Source organism: Myripristis murdjan, chromosome 13, assembly GCF_902150065.1.
Source record: "Myripristis murdjan chromosome 13, fMyrMur1.1, whole genome shotgun sequence".
NCBI lineage: Eukaryota > Metazoa > Chordata > Actinopteri > Holocentriformes > Holocentridae > Myripristis > Myripristis murdjan.
In genome coordinates this window covers 27,210,332-27,234,524 of record NC_043992.1, presented here as the reverse complement: position 1 = coordinate 27,234,524, position 24,193 = coordinate 27,210,332, and the positions used below count along the sequence as shown (strand labels likewise).

At 42.8% G+C, this 24,193-nt stretch overlaps 1 protein-coding gene across 5 annotated transcripts in view; it reads right to left on the bottom strand.

The window, feature by feature from the left end:
• mcamb (melanoma cell adhesion molecule b) overlaps window positions 1–24,193 on the bottom strand; it is a 40,099-nt gene that overhangs the window by 5,050 nt on the left and 10,856 nt on the right. For 2 of the 5 annotated variants that reach the window (XM_030067878.1, XM_030067877.1), the window contains exons 2-13: window positions 9,491–9,615; window positions 9,164–9,395; window positions 8,955–9,025; window positions 8,418–8,505; window positions 8,083–8,262; window positions 7,503–7,630; window positions 7,268–7,403; window positions 7,017–7,132; window positions 5,186–5,327; window positions 4,030–4,157; window positions 607–748; window positions 183–254 (exon numbers count right to left, since the gene is read on the bottom strand). In XM_030067878.1, the coding sequence (XP_029923738.1) occupies window positions 183–254; window positions 607–748; window positions 4,030–4,157; window positions 5,186–5,327; window positions 7,017–7,132; window positions 7,268–7,403; window positions 7,503–7,630; window positions 8,083–8,262; window positions 8,418–8,505; window positions 8,955–9,025; window positions 9,164–9,395; window positions 9,491–9,615 (1,560 nt within the window). The remainder of the gene's footprint in view (window positions 1–182; window positions 255–606; window positions 749–4,029; window positions 4,158–5,185; window positions 5,328–7,016; window positions 7,133–7,267; window positions 7,404–7,502; window positions 7,631–8,082; window positions 8,263–8,417; window positions 8,506–8,954; window positions 9,026–9,163; window positions 9,396–9,490; window positions 9,616–24,193) is intronic. The other 3 variants (XM_030067879.1, XM_030067880.1, XM_030067882.1) reach the window with 2 other exon arrangements.

Genomic DNA, 24,193 nt, shown 5'->3' with positions numbered 1-24,193 from the left:
CTAGAAGTGCCAGCATGTCTGCCAAGTAGTTTTCTGAGACCTATAGGCTTTGCTTTTGGTCTTTTCATTTTGAAATTGTGAAAGCAATGTGAAGCATTTTAATGACAATTTGATATATTTTTGTTGTTTCATCTGATTTGACTAGAAGCAGGCAGTGCAGATCAGCGTTGGTGTTTTCTTACCTGTGGTTGTGGTTGTGGATGTGGATGTGGTTGTGGTTGTGGTTGTGGTGGTTGATGTGGTGGTATGTGTAACTGAAAACAGGTAGAGGCACAGGGAGGACACAGCTTGTTAACACACTGAGGGACGAGGGATGCACAATACATTCAACAGCCACTCATTCGCACGACTTTACTGGTTACGACACTGCAATTATTATTGAGACATAACAGCAAATGCCAGAGTTCAAGGGGCTAAGATGAAGGAAAAGTAAATTATTAAAAGACAAAATGACAGAGAAAAAGTGAGGAACAGGAGGAATGGGGAAACAACGAGATTACGAGAGAAAGACATAGACACACCCATACACACACACACACACACACACACTCTTACATGCAGACACAAAAACACAACCAGGGACAGGAAGAGCATAAAAACACCCACTGGCTTTGATGCTGAAGGCCACAGCATCTGTGCCGTAGTCGTTGGAGGCATTGCAGAAGGCATTGATGTCAGAGGTGACCTTGACGCTGACCACACTGTGGACGCCATCCTCAGTTGTTTTTTGGGACACTGGCTTGAACACCTGACATAAAAATACACAGAGAGAGATATACACAGACAGAAAGCAAAACCATACCTTTAAGAGGCTCTGTGGAGGGGAAAGATTATTGTCACTGGACCTTTTGTTTGGGTCAAATTGGAAAACTAACTATGTTACAGTCGTAGAAATTGAATGAGTAGAACCAGCGTGGACCTTTAGTTCATGGGAAATCAGAGTATTTCCAGGTGGTCCACCTTGCTAAGACAACAGCTGTACACATTCACAGACACTGGGGTTCTCTTTCCAACATTTGTTTTGGTATCTCACTACCGGTCTTCCCTGAGTGTTTGGAGGAAGCCACTGAGTCATGGAGCAATCCACTTTCAGCCAAGAATCCCATCCAGGGAGGTTCAGTATTAGAACGGGTCAACATGGAGGGTTTCTCTCACCTGCGCCCAGTGGCATCCCCTGCTGGCCTTGCACGTCCACCCCTCAGATATGTCCACAATGACACTGGCAGGCCCAACCCTAGTGTCCAAGGCTGACTGCTTTCAGTCTTCAGTGACTGACAAGAGCTACAAAGTGAAGGCACTGTCCCTGAAGGTCCTCATGGAATGCCTCATCTCTTCTGTTGGCTTATCAGGCTGCATTAGAAGACAATATGTCGACTGCACCCACCTCAGCCCTGTAGGACAAATTGTGCATGGCTTCTGCCTGTGTCTACTCTGCTGTACAGGCCTTGGGTAGAGCGATGGCCATGATGGTCGCTCAGGAGAGAGCTAGGTGGCTGAGCATCTCTAGCCTCTCCCTTCTCTCCCAAGAAGGAAAAGACCCAGCTCCTTGACATGCTTGTGGACCCAAAAGGCTTATTTGGCTTGGGGGTAGCTACCATGCAGGAAGATGGACAGTGGAGGATGGCTCCCCGCTGGCTGGGGAAACACATAGTGGAGATAATCCAACTGCTGGACGGCCAGCCATGGCTCTTGCTACTCTGCAGGAATCCCTTGTCGCAAGTGTGTGGGAAGATCTTTCATCTCCTCCCAGAAGGCTTGGTTTTATGGGCCTGGCCTGTGAAAGGTAAAATCTGGCTACCGCTGGGATTATGTGTTATTGCAACTATTCAGGGTGCTAGAGCCTCATCTAAATGATGCACACATGATGGACAGTGGTGCGTGTTTGAGTAGAGGTACTCAAAGGTTTTGCCCTCTCTACTGTCAAAGCGTACCTCGCTCGCTTGCCACATAGGCTTTGGAGACAAAACACCAGGTCAACACCTTCTCGTTTATCAGTTTATGAAAGCTGGGATTCATCTCTGGTGCTGGACACACTGGCATGTCTACCTTTTGAGCCCTTACAACACATAGGGCTCTGTGCCTTAAGACTGCTTCATTGCTGCTGTTAGCTACTGCAAAAAACATGACTGACATCCATGTAGGCTACTGTCAGTAAGCCCGTCCTGCATGCAATTTCTCATAGGGGATTCTGCAGTTTTATTAAAACCCATTTCCACTCTTGTTCACACAGTTTTTAACCCAGCACGATCATACCGTCCATTTTAACTAGCTGCTTTTTATCCTCCTCCTTTCTCTTCACAGGAGCAGGAGTGGCTTAATACTCTTTTTCAAGTGTGGATTTTATGCACATCTACAAATAGGACAACCGGACTCAGCTGGTTGTGTCACGGGTTGTACCGCATTTGGGAAAACCCCAAACAAAGCAGAGTCTCTCCCATTGGATTGTAAAAGTTACTGCTATGGTCTACAACAGCAAGGGGGTATGACCTCCTGCAGGTCTGTGGGCCCATTCCACTCATGGTTTGGCAACATCATGGGCGCTGTTCCAGGGTATTTCTATTGAAGAGATCTATGCGACTGCGTGACGCCCCATACCTTCACCAGATTCTACAAGTTGGGCATCACTGAGCCTTCGTAAGCACATACTGTAATAAGAGTGTCGTGGAAAATACCTTCTGGAGTACAGCGCAGTACAAACCAAAAGTTTGTTTAGGTAGGTTGAACTAATGTAAGCCTGATGCACAGCTAACAGTAATATGTTCTGTTTTCACAAGAAAATGACAAAAAGAAGTCTAAGAGACCTTGCAGCCATTTGGATTTTAATTAATTTTGGTCATTAACTTTAACTTACTCCTTTGTTATGAGTTGCGCACATCGTGATATAAAGAGATCCACTGAGGGTCAGGTGCTTGTTTTGTCTTGATCGAAGAGTAAAGTTATAGGATCCATTCCTCAGATATGGCTGCCAGTTGGCTCACTGGCAACGCTAGAATTCGCCATACAAAGCCAGTTCTATTTATTCTGTTTCTATAATTAAATTCAACTCAGACAAATAAACATGTCCATCACGATGCTTGGGACAGTGAATAGCTACATCATCCCTACAAGTTTAATTATAACTGGACTGATGGTGTGGCAGTTCATTTTTTAGAAACAGGGATACAATGCCAAACTGTATGAAGGAAACAAATATGAAATGATACAAATAGAGTTGGTAAATGATGGAGAAAGTTATGACAGAGTAACTGAAATGATAAATTCATTCTTAAATAAAACTCATTAACACAGACTGCTGTGGCAAGACACTCAACTCCTAACACCTTACATGGCAGCCTCCGCCATCAGTGTGTGAATGTGAGGAACACAAAAATTAATCTATGGCAGAGGATCTCTTACTCTTTGTCACTGTTTGTACTTGTTAACTTTAATGCAATGATTGCTGCATAGTAATGCTCAATTGCTTTGTGATGTCTGTCCAGTCCATTTGAAAATGTTATGTACCCAGGTCTCAGATGTCAGTGAGACAACCTGTTTAAATAAAGGAATCTATCAACAGATCTGTTAAGCACTTTTAATGGTTGTTAAATCACAAAACCACTATGTCCAGTCTATTTACCAAGATTAAGACAGGAGTGATTTGATTAAAACACTCTTGATTTGATAAGAGCACAACAGGTGCTCGTTTTGATAAAGACTGGAGTGCTGTGATCAAATCAAGTGCGTCTTTAATCAAATCACTCCTGCCTTTATCAAAATGATTGCACAAGTTACAATTAAAGAAAGAATTTATCAGTTATCCTTTTATACGCCTTTTCCCAGCATTTATCGACTATATTTTCAGCAATTCATTTTTGTGAGTTTCATCCTTCATAAAGCTGCATCATCAGTCCAAGTTTTGTAAAAATCTGAGCAGGAGTGTTTGACACACATTGCTTGAGCTAAATCACAATTAAAATGTGATCTGATGACTTTTGGAAAAGTGTGTGTGCAGCTGTATCTAAAACTAGAGGAGGCCTCCCTGTGCTGTACCTGTCCGTCAGAGGAGGTCCAGGTGATGCTGGGCACCGGGAAGCCTCTGGCATGGCAGCTCAGGTTGACCATCTTCTCCACAGTTTCTTCCAAGTCTGTGCTCTGCGGCTCGCTGATCCTCGGTCGGCCTGCAGCACAGAGACGGGACAGAGGCTGAGACACCAAGGCTACACCCGATGCTTTGAGTTTTTGGGATATGAACGTAATGAATCTTATCCTGAAAATAACTTCGGTCACTCTCACAGAGCTCTAAAACACTTTACAGTAGAACACAGACTGTAACTAACTATAGAGAAGTTTGTCTTTGTGTGCAACAACATTATTATAGTTCATTAATTACAACTAAGGCAAAAACTTCAAGTGCAAAAAAAAAAAAAAAAAAACTGAAAGAACTGTGAAATGAAAAAATAAATAAAAAATTTAAGACTAAAATACTGAAAGTGAAAAATTAAGAAAAAACTTAAAAAAAGAAAGAATTTGTCTTCTTCTAAAACATACTTAAAAAATAAATATGTAGTGGTTATTTTTTGTTTGTTTTTTGTACAAGATAAAAAAACAAAAACATTATATATATAATGAATTTTGGGTGAGAATTTTCAGTTTCTGATGGCCCAGAATTGAAACAGTATTGTGAATAAAATTTTAATTTGAAAAGGGATTTATTATTTATTGTTTGCCCAATACTTGTCATCAACATATATAAAATACCTGTTCAGAACTGCTATCATACGGTCACAAAAATACCCCCCTACTACTCCAATAAGGTGGTAGGGGGTAAGAAGTGAAACTACATAAAAACTACGAGTAAAAACGAATAAAAAAGTGAAAAAAAAAATCTATCATAAAAATTACAGAATCTGCACTAACATAAGTAACTAAAAGTAAACTGAAACTGAAAAAACAACAAAAAATGGATAGATAGATAGATAGATATACAGAAACTAAAACTGAAAATCCCAACAGGAATAACCCTGGTGTGAAACTGCTTTTGTGTTTGTTTCTTTATTTTTTCCACGTTTGATGTCTCTAGTCTTTTGACGGCGACTGTTCCTTTACAAGAGCGGCCACGGCCCTCGTCAGTCAAAGCAGAACACTTCCTGGAGAATGAGATTTCGTTTTAGACAGAGATGTGGTGTGTGTCTGTGCTCAGCCTCACCCTGGACAAAAACACGCAGAGTCCCTGTGGTTTCCATTCCCTCGATCTCAGGGGCCTTCACCACACACACGTACGTCCCCGCCGTGTCAAAACCGGCGTCCTTCAGTGTTAAAACGTGCTCATTTGACACCTGCTCTCCGTTCTGCACACACCGACACACAGCAGCAATTTACACACACTGAGGTACACATACAGCTTAAGGGCAGCTATTATCATTAATTAATAAACCAAAACCATGCTTCAATAAACCTCTGTGTTTTTATGTGTGTGGGCAATGAAATTTCAAACCCTATATGCTACATTAAACACTCTGATGTCAATCTGTTGAAACAAGGCTTGTTAATCTAGAATTACTCCAACCTCCTGCATTTTAATTGGCTGCCCACTGCGCTAATCACGTCCTGCTCATCAACCAAAAGTACCTGAAGTGCTCAAACAGGTTCCCACAGTGTACCAAGAGTACCCAGAAGTGTTCAGCTACCTCAAAGTGGGCACTTCAGAGTACTTTGGCAACAAATATTGGCTAAATCGCTGCCAACAGTAATGACGGAATCAAATCAACGCTCTGTGTCAGACAGGTTCCTGATTGGCTGCTTGTTCTTGTTTCGCAAAAAAATATCAGTGGGGTAAATGAGTGATCAGTTCAAGTTCAAGTTCAAGTTTATTTGTTTCGTACATGGTACCTAGTATAAGTTTCCAAAAGAAAATTTACAGCATTGAATCTATTTAAACATGGCCATGCCGAAAAGGAGCAGAATGAAGATAAATCTTATATTTTCTGCCCCCTTTACACATAAATAAACAAACAAACAAACAAACAAAAGTATTACTCAGCTATACAAACGAGCAAAACAACAGAACAGAAAAAGTTCCTGATTTTTCTCTTTCTATGAGTGCTCATACAACTTCATCGTTCTCTCTTTAAATACTTTTTTTAACTGAAATATATTTTTACAACTCTTTTTTTTTTTCTAACTCATTATGGAGAGAGTTCCAGAGTTTCACTCCCACCACTGCAGTACACATTTGTTTTAATGTTGTCCTTGCAAATTGATGCTTAAAATGACCTTTCCTTCTTCCTTCATTCTCTATAAGAGTAAACATTTTTTGTAGATTTGTTGGTAGTACACATTTGTTTTAATGTTGTCCTTGCAAATTGATGCTTAAAATGACCTTTCCTTCTTCCTTCATTCTCTATAAGAGTAAACATTTTTTGTAGATTTGTTGGTAGTACTTTATTATCTGCCTTGAACATAACCACTAGCGTCTGTAACTCAACAAGTTTGTTAAATTTTAAGAGTCTGGAGTTAAAAAATAAGATATTTGTGTGCACTTTATAACCTGTTTTATATATGATTCTGATGGCTCTCTTCTGTAGGAGGTAGAATGACTTTGTGTTGCTCTGGTATGTGTTTCCCCACACCTCCACACAGTAGCTGATATAGGGTAGTACAAGTGCACAAGACAAAGTTCTCAATGCATTATATTTTAGCACATGTTTTACCTTATTTAATACAAAAATACTCTTGGACATCTTTTTTTGTACAAAAGTCTATTCTTTATCTCTTAATTTATTTCCCACAATATCTGATTCTTACTAAACAGCACTGAAAACATACTGGCATATTACATGAAAACATTTGGATGGCAAAAATTCTTGGCAAGTATGTTATTTTATTTTATTTTGTTTTTTAATTTATTAGCATTGGCAGCTCATTAAAAAGCTTAATATTTTTGGACACAGCTTGCTTGTGTGTGAGCATGTGTGTGAGCATGTGTGTGTATGTGTGTGTGTGTGTGTGTGTGTGTGTGTGTGTGTGTAACAGCTGACCTTGAACCAGGTAGTTTGTGTCGTGAGTGAGGAAAGAGCATTGCAGGTGGCGGTCATCTCCTCTCCTTCAGACAACACAGCTGTGCCCTCAGGAATCACCACAGCATCATCCAGATCTACACACACACACACACACACACACAGAGTGAGAAAGTGGAAGGAATGGATGGAAAACACAAAGTCAAGGAAGTTAGAGGGAGAAGAATGGAGTGAAGCGAAGTGCAGCCATCATGGCCGTGAACCGTCCTTACAGTTAACAAACAGGCTTGTATTCCCTGTGATCTCCTCATAAGTGTCAAAGTTCATGGTGACACACTCGTACAGCCCGCTGTCTGAACGGGTCACATTCTCCAGCACCAGCGTAGTGGTGTCCGGATCGAGTTCAATCTACAAAAAAAAAACAACAAAAAAAAGATAAATGTCATATACATGTGCACACACACAAAATATACATGACAGTCAACAAAACAGGCCTGAGTTTCTTACGTCGTTATGTCTGAAAGTGAAGACTGGCTTAGGATTCCCGTCGCCTTGGCACTGAAGCTCCACCATGTCTCCTTCTTTGATCTCGCCCTTTGGTGACTCCACCCACATGCTGACGACAGTGCTGGTGTCTGAAAGAGGTACGGGAAGATAAAGTGGCAGCACAACACCGTGAGATGCTGACGGAGGACGTTGTGCCTGGGCTTTTTGGGCGACTGACTGCTTCATCTGCGAGTCCGCTTGATGCACAGGCAAAGTATCCTTACTGTTATGTACCGGTGGCTTTCAGAAAAATGTCAGGGTTTATAAATGACCACTATAGATTCATAGTTACATAGTTTTATAACTACACCTAATTGTAAGTTTGACAGGTGTTTCATCCTTTAAACATGTTATTATATAAGTAAATGTCTTAAAATAGCTCCTATCTTTATCATTAATCCATAATGTACTTAACTTTTGTTGGCAGCTACGGGAGGGCAAGTGTCAACTTTCTGCCCTCCATCTTGTAAAGCCATAGATCATGAAGGAATTACATTATTCAGTAAAAGTGATATCTGACAATTGAATGTGGAAAACTCACAGTGCACAGTGATGTTGATGCGGTTTGTCTCTGTCATCCTGGTTCCCCCAGGCACAAAGTAAGACACCTCGCAGTAGAAGGAAGCATCTTTGTCTGACTTCATCACCTTCAGATTAAGATCACTCCTGACAGAGTACAGACCGCTGGACTCCATGGTGACGAGGTGCAGCACACTCACCTCTGGGAAGACACACAAACACACACATCAACACACACAGACACACAAGACCGGAGAGGGAGAGAGATGGAGATGGAGGGAAAGTCGTGTTTTGAGTGATATTCAAGCGATGGATGTAGGCTACAGTCAGCTTCAATGTGCTGTCATGCATTCTCACCATCAGGAACGTTATACAGCGGCGTGTTGTCTCTGTACCAAGTGATGTTGGGCTTGGGGTAGCCATTTTTAACCTCACAGCTTCCAATCTGAGGAACAGGAGGAGAGGAGAGGAGAGGAGAGGAGAGGAGAGGAGAGGAGAGGAGAATGATATTTGCATCGATTCCACATTCTCACATTAAGATTCAAGAGTTGTGCTTATTGCTGTTTTACACACACTATAAATTTCAGTAAACTTCACACAGGCCATAATAATACCAGACAGGGGAGGTGCAAAAGATGTATCCAGATATACAAAAGAATATGGTGTATCTATCTTAGACTCGACGTGTATGTTCATAAAAGTTGTTTCATGTCTAAATCTCACAAATTCCAAACAGTTTCTTCTTCAAACCGGTAAAGTCCTTAAGGAGAGGACACAAAAGCAGTCAATCTGTGCCAGTCTTCAAAATCTAAATTGTGGTAAAACCGTGTGTCAGCTGATGCAAAATCAACTTTCACTTATACTGAGTACATACATTTCCTTGCAGACTCTCACCTTGGATGGGTTGTCGTTGCTGACAGAGATCCCTGTATGAACTCTCTCAATGGAAGGAAGCTCCGGTGTTTCTGCAAAAGGACCAAAAGGACGTATCACTTCTGCAAGGTATGATGCCCATCCCCTAAGAGGTTGTCTATTGCATATCTGAATCCGGCTATTTCAAAGCACTGAATAAAACACAAACGCAACCCCGGACTGAATCTTACCGAACACCCTCAGTTGTGTGTGTCCTTCACCGTCGCCCTCTGTCAGGCTGTTGATCTGACAGATGAACTCCACCTCGTCCTCCAGCAACACGTCTGTGATGGTCAGCACCAGCTCTCCTGTGGATCCGGTGCCGTTCACGCTGATCCTGCCCGTGAACTGCGTGCCTCGCTCCACAGACTTCATGGTGGAGTCCTGTTTGTAGATTTTCTGCCGCTGACCGGTCGGTGTCAACTGTGGGTTGAGAGTTGAGGTGCGTCAAGCATCGCATGCACATCAATAACGCACGTTTGGATGTATGTGTTTTGGTTTGCGGGTCTGAAACTCACGTAAAACCACTCGATAGTCAAGGCCCCGATGCCTTCAGAGGATGTGAACATGCAGGCGATCTGAGCGGTGTCTCCCCTGAACACCTCCACTCTGTCCTCCATGCCCACCTCCACTGTAGCCCACGCTATGACAGAGAGAGAGAGAGACGATACATTACTGTTGTTGATCCATATAAACCAGAGATACAGCATCTGATTTTATTTAACAAAAAATCCAGAGGGAGAGACAGATTGATATGGCAAAAATATGTTTGAAGTTCAAATCGCCACTTCACTTATAACCTCTATCATCACAGAAACCTTGTATTGAATTTCATCTTCAACCCTGTCAGTGGTTGGGTTCATCATTACAAATGAATGTTGCATGACTGAGCTTTGTTCAAACCCACAGCACTTCCTTTTAGATTCTAGTACAGATCCCAAGGATACCAAAGATACCAACTATGTCCTGCTGAATTAAAGTGAAATATGTGTAAAATGATGCACAAGACATCTAGATATTTTCTATCTGATGTCATCATGCAGTCAGTGGGTTAACCTTTATTTAGCCTATGATGCCGAACTTGCACAGAAGCACACAAAACAGCAGCAAATATTAAAATCCAGTAAAGGAAGGCTCAAGATAACGTCTCTAAAATGTTCAAAAGACATAAGAGAGTCAGTATTCAAAAGCTTTTGTAGATTTTGCCAAGAATGTCGGGAATTAAAGCAGAAAGCAGTGTCTTCCAAGCTTAGATCTAGCCTGAGGCGGCTGAAGAGCAAGCCAGTCATGAGAGCGAGTTTGATGTTTACCAACAGACCCGATTAACAAGAAAGTAATAGTTTGGAGGATTTCCAAAATGTGGCACACAAACACACACTGTCAGATGTTCTGCAGCGACACACACTCATGACAGAAATTGAGAACTGGGGAGGGGGGCAAAAAAGAGAGGAAGAAAAAAAGAGTGGAAAGTCATAATGGGTCAAAGGGAGCGTGATGCTATGAGAGGAATGAGAAGCCCACCCATGTCCACATTAATGTGCTGCATTCCTGCATGTCACCCTCTCACAGGAAGAAAGGCTCAATTTACAGGCAACATAGTAGCTCCACTGTTCAGTCTCAGTCTCGTCTCAAGAATGAGCGTTTTTTCCCCTTCCAGGGTCTCTCAGCGTGACGCATCACGCTATAGGACCGAGCCCCGATTACACTTCACCTCACAGTTGTTCAATGCATGTGCGAGGAGCTGCAGAAAGACGTAGCCTGGAGATAATGAGGCTGCCAGGTTTGATTTAGCGTTTGCTGAGCTCCTATTCATTTGGTTGGTGACTGTGGCCTTCCTTGTGGTCGTAGCGGTAATGAAAGAGTGGGTTTAGTTTATGTAAAGAGCTGCGGGGGAGAAAGAAATACATCTCTATTGCTATTGCCTATTTGTTCTTAACAATTACTACCATATGGTAAATGTCCCCCTTTAAAAAGTTTATTAGTTTTACTGATGGCAATTTTTTATTGTATTAAAAATATGCAATAAAAAATCCTTATATATAAATACAAGATTGTGAGGGATAGGGCGTTTTCAGACGGGTTTAAGGTTGAGGTCAAATAAGGACACAACATTGTGTAACTAGTATCAAAAGACACTTTGTCAATTAGAGTTTTTCAAACGCATTCATTTGCCTTGCGGAAAAAGTACAACTGTAATACAGTACTAAAATTACACACAAAAACGCTTTGTTAAGATGATTTTTTTTTTTTCATAAATGCAAATAATGATGGAGAAGTAGTGCTGTCTGTTTATGTCAACAAAATGCCAACGATCTCTGCTCCTTGATGGCCTCATTACTCAGCCACCTGCCACTGCATCACTTAACCCGTCATCCTGCTTCACTCCTACCGGTTCATTATCATTTACACACATGAACATAAACTTTTATGCATTTTTCATGATTCCTAAAACATCCCTTAACCCCACCCTGCACCTCTCACCGCTCCTCAACCTGCATCTCTGTCCTCCACTCTCCTAATTTTTCTTCCTCTGTCCACCTCCCCATCTCAGTCCAAGCTCCATTTCTCCCACCTGCCTCTCCCCCCTCTATGTGTTGCTGTTTACTGCTGGCTAATGGAGCTGGACGGATGCTTTCCTGTTAAAGAAATCCAATTAGCTTCTCCAACAACGACATTTCCTGGCCATTAGCAACGGGAGGACAAAGCTGACTCACTCACAGCATCCCCTCTTCTATGTAAGGGCCGACCCAATAGTTTGAATTATGTTTTCAGTTCAAGACATGAGTTACTGGAGCCTATACAGCGTGCATTTGCTCTTGGGATTATAATCAAATCTCTTGGCCAATATTCATCTCCACGGCCCGTCTACTGTTTGTGCACAGTCAGTAAGAGAAGCTGGCATTCCAAGGTTTCGGATCGATCCGTTCTGGTGATGAAACAGCAGGTAGTGGAGTCCGTGCCGATCGAAAAACAGCCCTAAATCTGTACAACACAGAACCAAGACGCCCGTCCAATTGTGGAGTGCTGGGAAAGCTAAGCTTCCCCAGCTTTAGCAAACAATGTTTTTTCCCCTGAGGAGTGTGTGTTTGACCCCGGGAGAGCAATTCCACATGTTGTGTTTGCACGATTTCCCCCCCATTGTAGTAAATATCTGTCCTTATGTGCTCCCTTGGAAGGAAAGGGGTTGACTGTATAGGAGAGGAGAGGGAGAGGTGTAATTTTTACAACATATGGAGAGTGCAGGTCTTGGTAACCCTGGGAGGGGGAGGTGACTCATTAATTGACCTCCATGTGGTGCTACTGCAGGGATGTGGAAGGAAGTCTGGACATTGTGTGCCTGCATCTGTGTGTGTTTGCGTGCATGCGTGTCACTTCACATTAGACAATGGAAGAGGCAGGCACAGGGGGCCAGAAAAGTCTCATTCACACAGCGGTGCAACACGACTGGCCTGGAAACAAATGGCTTAACATCTGACAGGAGGGCAGAGTCGGTGACATTAATGAGAGGATTCCCACACAGCAGAGAAAAATAAGGATAGAAACACACAGGGGGGAAAAAAACATGTAACAATTCATGCATTACATTGATGCCTCAATTATAAATTCTGCCAATTAAACTGCATCGATCTGTTAAAAGGAAAAGAAAAAATCGCTTTGGCCTGAATCAATAATAAATGCTTTCAATCGATTTATTAATGATTCTTAAATGAAAAGGCATGATGTTGTGGTGATCTAACAGTGTAGAATTAATGATGTGTAAGTTATTCTGTTATTTTTTTTTTTTTTCACATTTAAAAAAAGGAGAAAAAGGGACTTATTACATGTAATTTAATGTAAAATTTTGGTTTAATCAAGACACAAGTCCTGGTTTAGAAACTTGAATTAAATTGGTCTAAAAGAGAAAATTGCAAACTAACTCAACTGAAGCTCTGTGAAGCCAGACTCACACCTTTTGCTCAGATTTCAGTGGCTGATTGAGTCTGGGACAACAGCAGACACACACACATACGCCTCAATTAGTGTGACAGCAGTGACGGGTGTGCTGACAGTCTCCCCTGACACGGAGACAGCAGCTTCAAACAGCTCCAGTCTTTACGCAGCTGCAACAAGGCAGCTCCTGTTGATGCAATGATCTGACTCCAGTCACGGCTGCAGGCGATCCCTGAACAGACACCAAAGTCGCGCTTCACCTGCTCATTCTAAAACTCTGCAGCAGGAATAAGGTGGGCCGTATTAAAAGGCGTGACAAAGCCAGGTGCCCTTAAAGATGAGACAAAGTAAACCCCCACCTCCCTCCTTGTGAAAAAGAGGCAGAGGCAGATGGGATAAGGCTTCAATCTCGGTGGGGCGGGTCCGCGGGGGGGCTGTATCAAAGACATTGTGTATCCTGACAAAAAGCTTTGATTTTGCTGTAGACATAACAACCGCTGTCTGTCTGTGGAGAGTGATGATAACAAAGCTTCCCGTCTGGCTTTCTGTGCCTCCGCGGCTCCTGATCCTCACCTATAAAACCTCTTTTCATTCACTCCACTCGGTATAACAATACACCCAGAGTATGTATTTTAAAACATTTATGGCATCAAGGCGTATTTCAAACAGACACGCTGAGCATCACTCTGACAGGTACAGTAGATAGATGAGACATGGCGTCTGGCTCTTCAAAGGCTGGAATGTGTTTTGGATCTCCGACCATGACGGTTTACTTGACACCCTGCAGTCGACCTGCCCTCCTTCTGTCTGCTCTGGCAACTGGCCCGCGCCACAGATGGTCAATGAGCGGAGAGGAGAGGAGAGAAAGTCCACCTCTGACACACAAACTGCTTTCAGTGAGGTCATTTTTTGCCCAACAAGCGGGAATTCGATTTTCAGCAAGGTGTGATAAACCAAAAAAAGACAGAATGGCATACAAAACACAAAACAGTAAAAATCAATACAAATACATAAAGGAGGCCTATAAATCCATCCCTCCATCCATTTTCTATACTCTCTTATTCCTATTCAAGGTTGGGACGGGGCTGGAGCCTATCCCAGCATGCATTAGGCAAAATCCAATAGTCTATATATTAAGCAGGGGTGAACAGGTATATTGTCAGAGGCAATATATCTGTAAATTCACAGAAATGGAAGGTGCAATCATTATATTATGTGCAAACTAAACATGTTTTGTTCACTGTTCCCTTGGTAGTCTGAGCCTCCAGTCTGATATTCAACCAATCCTGTCAAACAAAGTGAAATTACTGAAATAAGTCAGTATCCTTTCAGGAGAATTTGACTGATGTTGCACCTGGAAAGGGAAAGGGTGCACTACTGATCTTGAAAAAGAAAGAAAGAAAAAAAGAGCACTTCTTTGAATCTCACTGACATAAATTCCAGTTCAAAGCGGTGAAAGCTGACAGGGTAATCCCTGACACACACACACACACACACACACACACACACACACACACACACACACACAAACACATACACATACACAACCTGACACCATTCAGCCTGGGTGTCTGGAAGCTGTGAAGTGGGACAAACCCATCAGGTGTGTAAGGAAATCTGGTACACACGCACACAAATGCAAGCACACACACACTAATGCCAAAAGTGTGACTACCAACCCTGACCTGCAGTCATGAACGCAGCAGCAAGCACATCATCACACAAGAGAATCCAGCACACAACACACACACACACACACACACCACACACACACTTCACAATGTTTCATTCACTACTTTCCCTCCAAGTCTTTTAACGATTCAGCAGCGGCCCGGCTGCTCTCTGTCCGACGGCAGATGCAGGAGACTCTGGTCCAGAGACCATTAATCTCAAAGACAGAGCAAGCAGTTTTGTTTGCATAGCTGAGTGGCCTTATGTAATTTGTTTCAGCCATCACGAGTTAGATTCAAAGGTACTGTATTAATATTTACATACCAGCGATTCTCCGGCTAAGGCATCTATTCATGTTTAATTTACTGACGGGCTCCTCTGACATGTTCTCTGAAGAAAACGGCTGAGGCTCCAGTGAACTAAGACATGATAGGACAAGTGTGAATATTACATTAAAAGGGAGGAAAGGAGGATAGCGAGACTATGTGTGTGTGTGTGTGTGTGTGTGTGATGTCAGTCATGAGTCCAGTTTCAATTACTTGCCATCGCCAATTAGCTGATCATAGCAGGTCATAAGAGCACTGAGAAATGCAGTATGAAAATAAAGGCAGGAAAAACAGAACGTATCATTTTGATGCTCTTAAAACATACGAGGATTGTGAAAACCAAAGGCACAATCACACGAAATTAGTTTGTGGTGTATCGTACTGAGAAAGAGCATGCATGCCTCGGGCTATGTTGGTTAGTAACAGATCACTGTGTTGTTTCTGTGGAGTGAAGTGACAAGTCGGTGACACGTCTCCAGCCTTGTCACCTCTAAGAATAACAATGGCCTATCGAGCTTGTTTGCTTACATGATACAGCAGAATTGCGGTACATTGACCCGACCGGCGCTAGAAATAGAAGCCCTACTTCAGGATGGGGAGTGTGTGTGTGTGTGTGTGTGTGTGTGTGTGTGTGTGTGTGTGTGAGAGAGATCATGGGAAATGGTGCCCCAGCCAGGCTCCTCTTTGTATGATGTAAATAGGCCTGGGCTGAGTGAATAGAGTGTGGAGTTAACATGAGAAACCAGGGAGATAAAAGACAAACAAGAGATGATACAAGGAGGAAAAGGGAGAGCAGGGGGAAAGAGGGCGAGGGGAAACAAGAAGAAGAGGCTGGTTGGCTTGGTGCCGTGTGCTTTAGTACTGCTGGACTGTTCCTGTAGCCTCTGACATTTCGAACTAATTCGTCAACTTATCTAGTGAGCAGACAGAAGTGGCACCAAGGCGATGATAACAGCTGTAACATGGCCATGAACGTGAGAGTGACTGAAGAAAAGTTCAAAATAAAGCTGTCAACCCCAAACTGGCCTTCACTGGACGTTCCACTTGTATCTCTGCTCACAAACTGCAAGATGTGTTTCACAAAACACCACGGTTTAGGTCAAATCAGCAGCAGCTCTGAACTATTGGTGAGGTCCTCACTAAAAAATGCATGCTGCATGATCAAACCCACAGAGATTTATTTTAAAGTTTTGAGATCTCAAGGTTTCCAAATATGACATATAGATATTTTGTAATGGCACAGACATAAAACAATCTTGGTTTTGAACATTTTACTCAGTATGAGCATAATATAGTTTCAAGTGTTGCCACCAGCAGATACAGAAAATCTATATACCCCAGTGGCCCATCGGGTGTTATCATGCGATATAGAAAAAATGTTTTCTTTTTTTCTAACTTTGAAGCTATATAAGGGGAGTTTTGGAGTTGCTATTACCCATAAATGAGAGAGACACACATTGGTCTTGATCAGTAAGAGGATATATTATCCCAGTTTAATCAAATCTCTAAGAGCTTAATCAAACACTTAGGGCTGTTTGAAATTTCAAATTTTGACCTTTAACTATAGTGCTTCAATCTGGCAATGAGTATAATGTTGTTGTTTTTTGTTTTGTTTTGCTATTTTAATTAGAATACTAAAATACATAATCCCCCCAGTTTCCATCTTATCAGATGGTACTTGAAATATAAAATTTGACCTTTAATTAATGTAATTCTTAAATGCAGCAGCGTGTGAAGATGTGTCCTGCCTCCGAGTTTTATTCAGTTTGGACCAGTGACATCTCAGATATCTAATATTGACCTTAGATATCATATTTTGTAGATAGATGGACACATCCTGCTGCCAAGCTGTCCATCATCAGAAGAGCAGCCACACATTCCACCATGGCCTGGCTCAACGGAGTAAAAGAATCTCCCTAAATATGTGAAAACATCAGTCCTTGTCAAACGTTCATCAATCACATTAATCCCGTGATGTACACCAAAGGCATTTTAACACACACCGCAGAGGGCATTTGCCTTTAATTAGGTCCTCAGACCATCAAAGGACTCTCGCTGACTCGTAAATCCCTTGCATACCATCACACAGCTCTGGCACACTCAAACTCCATCCCATTTCTCCATAAACTGGACATGCAACAGGACTTCTGCCACCATGGATTAGCCACTCAAGTCAAAGAATTCAGACTACTACTCTCTGCAATTACTTGTCAAAGCTGATAATTTTACTACACCTTTCTGAAATCCATATGAAAGTCCTGCTATGATGCTGTAAAGACAAATGAAAGCCTCTTTGATCCAAGGCGCTAATGAGGACGCATCCATCCATCAAAGAAATCGAGCTTTAAAGCCAAAGCACTTTTTACTTGTGATTTCTTGCCTTCCATCATAAATATGCATAAACTTTTACTATTGAATTAACTCAATAACTAATTTGTAAATGATGACTCTTGAGACCTTATTAAAGTCACAGAGACACAAAGAGATGTTGCTGCAGCTCGTCTTGGCGCAGTGACCTTGGGCTGAGCTGGATATCACCACTGTAGTGGCTCTTTTCCCACTCTGTTGGCTGCACACACTCGAACTGCTGAAGCAGACAGCGCCGGCCAATAGCACCATTCAGAAATAGCATCTAGAAAATAGACTCCAGAGGAATTTGGTTTACATGTGAATGGACTGAAATAGGACAGTGCAGAGTAGCAATCAGATGTGATTTGACTATATACTGTACATAGCCCCCCAAAAATCTGAAAATCCAAATTTTTCCAATTGGTAAGCACTTGTGTGTAGAAACTGTGCAGGACAGATCTTCTGCATGGGCCCTGTGTGGGGTTCAGGTGTTTTATTTTCTGTGTGTAGGAGACAATGAGACAGACAGTGACAGCTGCAGCAGCCGCACTGAACTGCACATTCCCACGATGCCTGAGAGAAGGCAAGGGGCAAGGTCGCCTCGTCCCACTGGCCAGCCAGTCCCATTTCTTAACACACACACACGCCCACACACACAAACATGAATCCCCAGGGTGCTGGAGCCAAATGCCTGCTGTATCCACTCGACATGCCTTTAGAATTAACGATTTAAAAAGGCAGGCGAGACGAAGGATACAGGAAAAGTAAATACTGTTGAGAGGATCAGATGGGACCACACAGCAGGGGCGATAGTGAGGTTCGCTGGTCAGGCTGATCTAACTCTGGACTCCATTTCAGCAGACCACCTGTTGTAGAGATCAGACCAGGCCAGACCTGGCTCGGTTCTCAGCACTACAGCCTGTCGTCCGTCTTTCAGGAGGACTCTGCTGAATCACAACTGTTCCAACAAAGTTTTAAAGCTAACCCTGGTGGGGCTGCTGGAACCGTACAGTTTAGATGAAACAGCAGCTGAAGTACTAGGTGGGCAAAGAGAATGAGAAATGGTCTTCTTTCAAAAAGTGAGAGAAAAAAGTGGCTTCTAACCAGGCTGAGAAACAGGCAGAAGAAAAGAAGAAAGCTAGTTTGAAATGTTTAGTCTGCTACATGTATAGATTACAGCTTCTCAGAGCCTTTTTTCAATGTGATACATTATATATATATCTTGAATAAACATGACTAATTCGCATTCAAAGTGATTCCTGATTGCTTTGAGCAAGGCACTGAGGCCCCAGTTTCTCAGTATCCATCTGTAGAAGACTGTGGCTGCAAGGGGAGGGGGAGTGTGTAACTGTACCAATGTGAAGCAGGGAGATGCTGAAAAACAGCAAGTATCCTGAATCAGCTTTTCCTTGGAGGCATGAGATGAACTTACTGCTGGGATCACATACTTTTCTGCCACAACCGCATGGTTCAGATTGCTGATATACGCTACAGTATCACACTTCTCAGTCCTCTCTTCCCTCTCTTGTTTTGTGCTTTTCAACACATAGCTGACATGTAGTAGAGCTGACAGCACCCATTCACAAGTGCAGAGTGCACGGTGCTGGATTAGTTTTTAAAGGGGTGTTGGACTAGCATCAAAACAAGGTTTAAACGTTTTCTAATCGCAGCTGTGAAGATCTGACTGCAGGCCTTCATGTGTGAAGACCACTGCAGGTTCACTGACCTGAGGCTAAGTCCTCTTTACAAGCAGCTCTTTGGTCTTCCCTCAGCAGATGGACACCAAAGAGAGTTCACTCTGTTCCCCAGCCTTTGATAAATACTTGGCAACAAGAACCACCCCCTTTTACTCAAAGTTTCCAAACCAAGCTATTTTGATATGTCCCCCCCCCCTCCGCCCCCAGCCACCCATCCCACACACACACACACACACACACACACACATAAAATATGTGTTCTGGCTTCATGTGGTACGTGGTCAGCTTCCCATGTCCAACTCCACGACTCCTTCAATATTAAAACATATCAAAATGACAAAAAAATGACCGCCATCTATCCAACAATTCTATGCTTATCTGAGTGTTGTGTTTATGTATGTGTATGTATGTGTGTGTGTGTGTGTGTGTGTGTGTGTGTGTGTGTGTGTGTGTGTTTGTGCTCTGAGTGGATCTCAGTGGGTCTCTCCCTCATGCCTGCTCCCATGGTGGTACAAACGCCCCCTCCATCCTCTTTCCCACGTCCCAAACCCCCTGCCCCCCACCCCCCAAAAAAGAGTCTCTTACACGGGCAGAAATAAAACAACACAAGCTGCTAAAAAGTGTGGGAAAGGTCAACAGGGACCGTATTTTTGTGCAGCATTGATGGTGATGATAAAGAAAGAGAGAGAGAAAGAGAGAGAGAGAGAGAGACAGAGAGAGAGAGAAAGGTCCCATGACATTGCTTCACAAGTATGAGATGTGCATTGCTTGCTTCTGGCATAGACAGGCTAAAGATAGAATGCCCTGGAAGCTAACAAGCACCGTTCAGACACACACACACACGCACACACACACACATACACACGCACACATACACACAAACATGTACGCAAACAATGGAAGCTATTTGCCCATTGACTCACATCGCTTCAACAAGAGCTTTTTCCTTTTTTGGTGCACAGTCAATGTGGCATGAATGAGTCTCAAAGAGATGACAATATATCCGTTTGTGTGTGTGTGTGTGCATGTGTGTGTGTGTATAAATGTACATGTTTTGCTATATACTCTGAGGAACCGCTGTTGAGAAACCACTGTTCTTGTGAAGACAATTCAGGTTGTGGGGACATTTTGGGTTGTCCTCACAAAGGAAAAGACTATTTTGACTTATTGGTAAAAGTTAAAATTTGGGTTAGGTTTAGATTAGAGTCAGGCATAAGTTAGTTATGGCTATGATGAGAGAATGAATGTAAGTCAGTACAATACCCCCACAAGGGTAGTAAAACCAACATGTGGAGGCATCAACCCATGCTTTTGACTACAGATCTAATAGAGAAATCAGCCTTGTTAAGGAGCCAATGTGACACAAAGATAAGATCTGTGTTCTCCATGTGTCCTCATTAATAAGCAATATGGCCGTCTCCTATTTTAAAACGCTTGAGAAAAACGTCTGAAATAACCAAACACACCTCCTGCCGCTTCTATAAATCACACATAGGTACAAACATACGGCGTGATCAGGAGACCGTGGAGAAAATAGATCTCGCAGATGTCATTTGATTTCAGTCTGCCCTCAGGGTCGGGGCAAACAGACACACTGTTGGGTTCTCATGTAGTGCTGCTCGGTAACACAATTACATGCATAGCACTGGAGAAGACCTGCTTGTGTGTAAACGGTCTATGAACTGTGAACTGCCCTGTTCCTATCCTACAGCCCAAATACTTCTCAGTCTGCGGCAGCAAACATTGTTTTAGATGAATGTGCTTATATCTCCCACACGTTAGACATTTACAATTTTATACGGCTGTTATTATGTAGCAGGAAGCCTCCTGAGCCACATTGTGTGTCAATGTATGTGTGTGTGTGTGTTTGTGTGTTAGCCAGTCAAACTCCTTCAGACCACAGATCCCCCCCAGTGGAGAATGAGTCAAAGGATAAATAGTAATTTGTTAGTAAGCTGTGCAGAGGAATCTGATTTTAATCACACCCACTGCATCTCAAGTCCTCACAGACAGTAAAGGGCTTGATATCAACTTGTTTCTATCTCACGTGTTTTTCTAGCAAAAAGCCTCACTGTTCGCAAAAGTAAAAAAAAAAAAAAAAAAAAAAAAACAAAGCTAAAAAAAGTTAAAATATCTCACATGTTAGTCTGAGCTTGCGGGTACTTCTGCAGCATGATGAAACAACTGCATAAAACAATGATCTCTTTTCAGTGCATCAGCTGTTTCAACATGAGGAATGCTGATGAAAATGAATTGAATTGAACTGAATCAAATCATGACAGCTCACTTGGTATTGAATGTCTGGGGTGAGTTGGCGGAAAAGCCTCGCATAATCGTGGCTGAATAGGGAGAGACACAATTTGGGGTGAAAAATCCGTAATTATTTTGAGAGTTGAAAACTGACGCACAGCCCAAGCTTTTGCATAGCAGAATATAACTGTATAAGGAATAAAACCTTCTAAATTTAGGTCTTTATCATCCCACAAACACTAAAACTAGAGAAATACAAGCCATAAAAGTTAACAGTCACCAGTGAGCTGCTGTAACTAAATGCGGTGAAGTCACATCAGTCTCCGCTGTGGAGTCAGAGCGGCAGCGTCATGGCTGAAGGCTGATAGGTTGCATTAGGTTAAAAGGGTCCTAATGTGCATTAGATCAGCACAGAACACTGTTTCAGGAAAACAACATCCATTATTAAGCAGGGTGTTGCACCATGGGAGATCAGGGGAAGGCAGAGATTCTGACAAAAGGCCAAGCGATCTCCTCTAGTCTGCACTTATGCCAGTCAGACAAGCTCCCAGAGGACAACTTCAGACCCAAGGCTCAAACAGAATCTGAAGCAGCTTTAGCCGTGGATATTCACCCAGGCTCTCAGCTCAGCCCCTCTGTGTTAGCCTTTGTCTTCTTTCTGGCGGATATCGCCCCCACACAAACTCCAGTACACACTCATTTGTAAGACCCCTTATCCGGCCCCACCCTGCCACACATATACCCTTTTTCCACCACAGGAACTGCCTCCAGAACAACAGGAACCCTTTTGAGGAACCAGGAATCCTCACCCCTGTTCCCACTGGAGACCACCGCTCCCTGTTTTTGCCCTGTGGGTTGGGGTCCTGGTTGCACTCAATGAATGAGATCATTTGGCAAGTCATTGGGAGAAAAACATACCATTCATATTCATTTGCGACAGCATGCCATGTCACAGTTGATCTCCATTACTCTACGCAAAAGCAGCTTCTTCTTTTCATCATCAAATCACATTTACAACCTCTGTTTCTCTTCCCCAAAACCATCACAGCGGCACAGTAAGTAATCACGAACACAACAACATCTTCGCAGCTTCAATATTTACTGTTTTGCTTTTGTCATTCACATGCAGAACGACTAGACACCTCCTCCTTTTTTGAATAAAGTTCACTATTCTCAGTGTGTGGTGGAAATGCTAATACGCAAGAGCTGAGGGCACTCGCTTTGCCCATAGAGCCCTCAAGACCCAGATCTTTGGCTCTGAAACTTTTTGGTGGGAAAGGGGCAAAAGTCTAAAGCCTGACATCCTCAGGAGGCACTGGCCCCCGATGGGAGCAATAGTTGATGAGTTTGTTATTGATATATCACTTTCACTTGGCAGTGGGACAGGAGCCAGCCTTCCACAGCAATTAGCCACGGTGCCTGGTAAAAGAGCAGCACAGGAGTCCTGTCTCTATCACACTTAAAAGCAAATTCTCAGAGAGAAGCATGGAGAGACGGGGGCCTCCACTGGATCTCGGCTGGGCAGTGAGTGTTTTTCTCATGTCGGCAATACTTACCCAGGGGACAGAGAGGGCTCTGTGTGTGTTTGACCTCAGAGCAAAGTCAAGGGGTTCAGGGGCACATAAATCACAGTGCCAGGATGAAGAAGAGAGGCCACGGCAATGGACGCCTCTGCCAGAAATCAAACCATAGCATCCAATGAGCGAGTAGCTGTCTGTGGACGAAGTCATTCTTCATTCCTTTGCAGCTACAGCTACTATCAATGATCTTTATTCACACCAACAGGGCATTCTCTAGGCCTTATACCCTACAGAAAAGCCTTATGCACGTATAGTATCTTGACCATCAAAAAAAAAAAAAAAAAAAAAAAAAAAAAAAACTATGACTGAGAGCTGAGAAAGACTGAAATAGCCCTCTGTGCTCTGGTTTCATCTTCTTGACATTCGGTTTCACCTCACAAATGTGAAGCACATGGTTTGTTCTCGTCCTCAATGCCATAAATTGTTTTGATGAACACACTTCACTGTACAAGATGCAGGATGAAATCAGCCCGACAGCAGGGTTTTCATTGGCTTCTTTCTTCACTAGGAATTTCACATGGGCTGCATAAGCATTGCACATGTGAAATGAGATTTTTCGTTTCAACTCTCTCCTTGTGTGCCAGGCGGCTAAGACTGTGGATGAGAAAGGCCAGATGAGCAGCACCTGGGATAATCTTTTTAAGACGTCTTCCTGCAGGCAACATTTGGAGAGTTCAAGCCTCATCCGCAGACACACATTTACACATCTCACCTTCCCTATTAGGTACTGAAATTGTAAAATCATCCTCCAGTAGCCCCATCTTTATTGCCATTTAATCAGGTTAGACGCTACTTTTGCCACTGGCTTTGGTTCAGCTTTTATCTTAGACCCTGACCTGTATCCTGTTGCATTTATTTCTGGTATATTTTTGTTGGTCCTTGCCAATATCACAATTTTTCTGCCTGGATTTCCTGCAGCTCTGGGGATGTCTTAAGCTTCCCTCTTATTTTAAAGATACAACAGCCAAAACAGACCTTTGAAACATCCTGGTGGCATTGGAACAGTGTCACATATCATCTGTCTGTCTCTTCCAGTCCTTCCTGTGTTTCTTTTCTGTGTCTTTGGGCACAAAATTGCCAAAATATAACCATTAAAAAAGCAGACCTCCGCTGAGCCACACCACAACATGAGCTGCCTTCTCTGCTGTGATATGGAACCACAGTTATAGTGTGAGGTACCGGGTTTATTGAAGCCATTTTCTAAGGGCATTATAATCTTTCTGGTACTGAAAATCAAGAGCTTTAGGGTTTGGACAGCTAAAATGTTAAAACATTACATCTGCCTACACTAATGTGCATGCATTTGTGTTTGTGCTGTCACTCAAATCCTCTTCATTAACAACATTGTGGAGGCCAGCATTGTAATAGGAGCACATTCATGCTTATCTGGCCAGACCACATAAATCATGCCAAGTTGT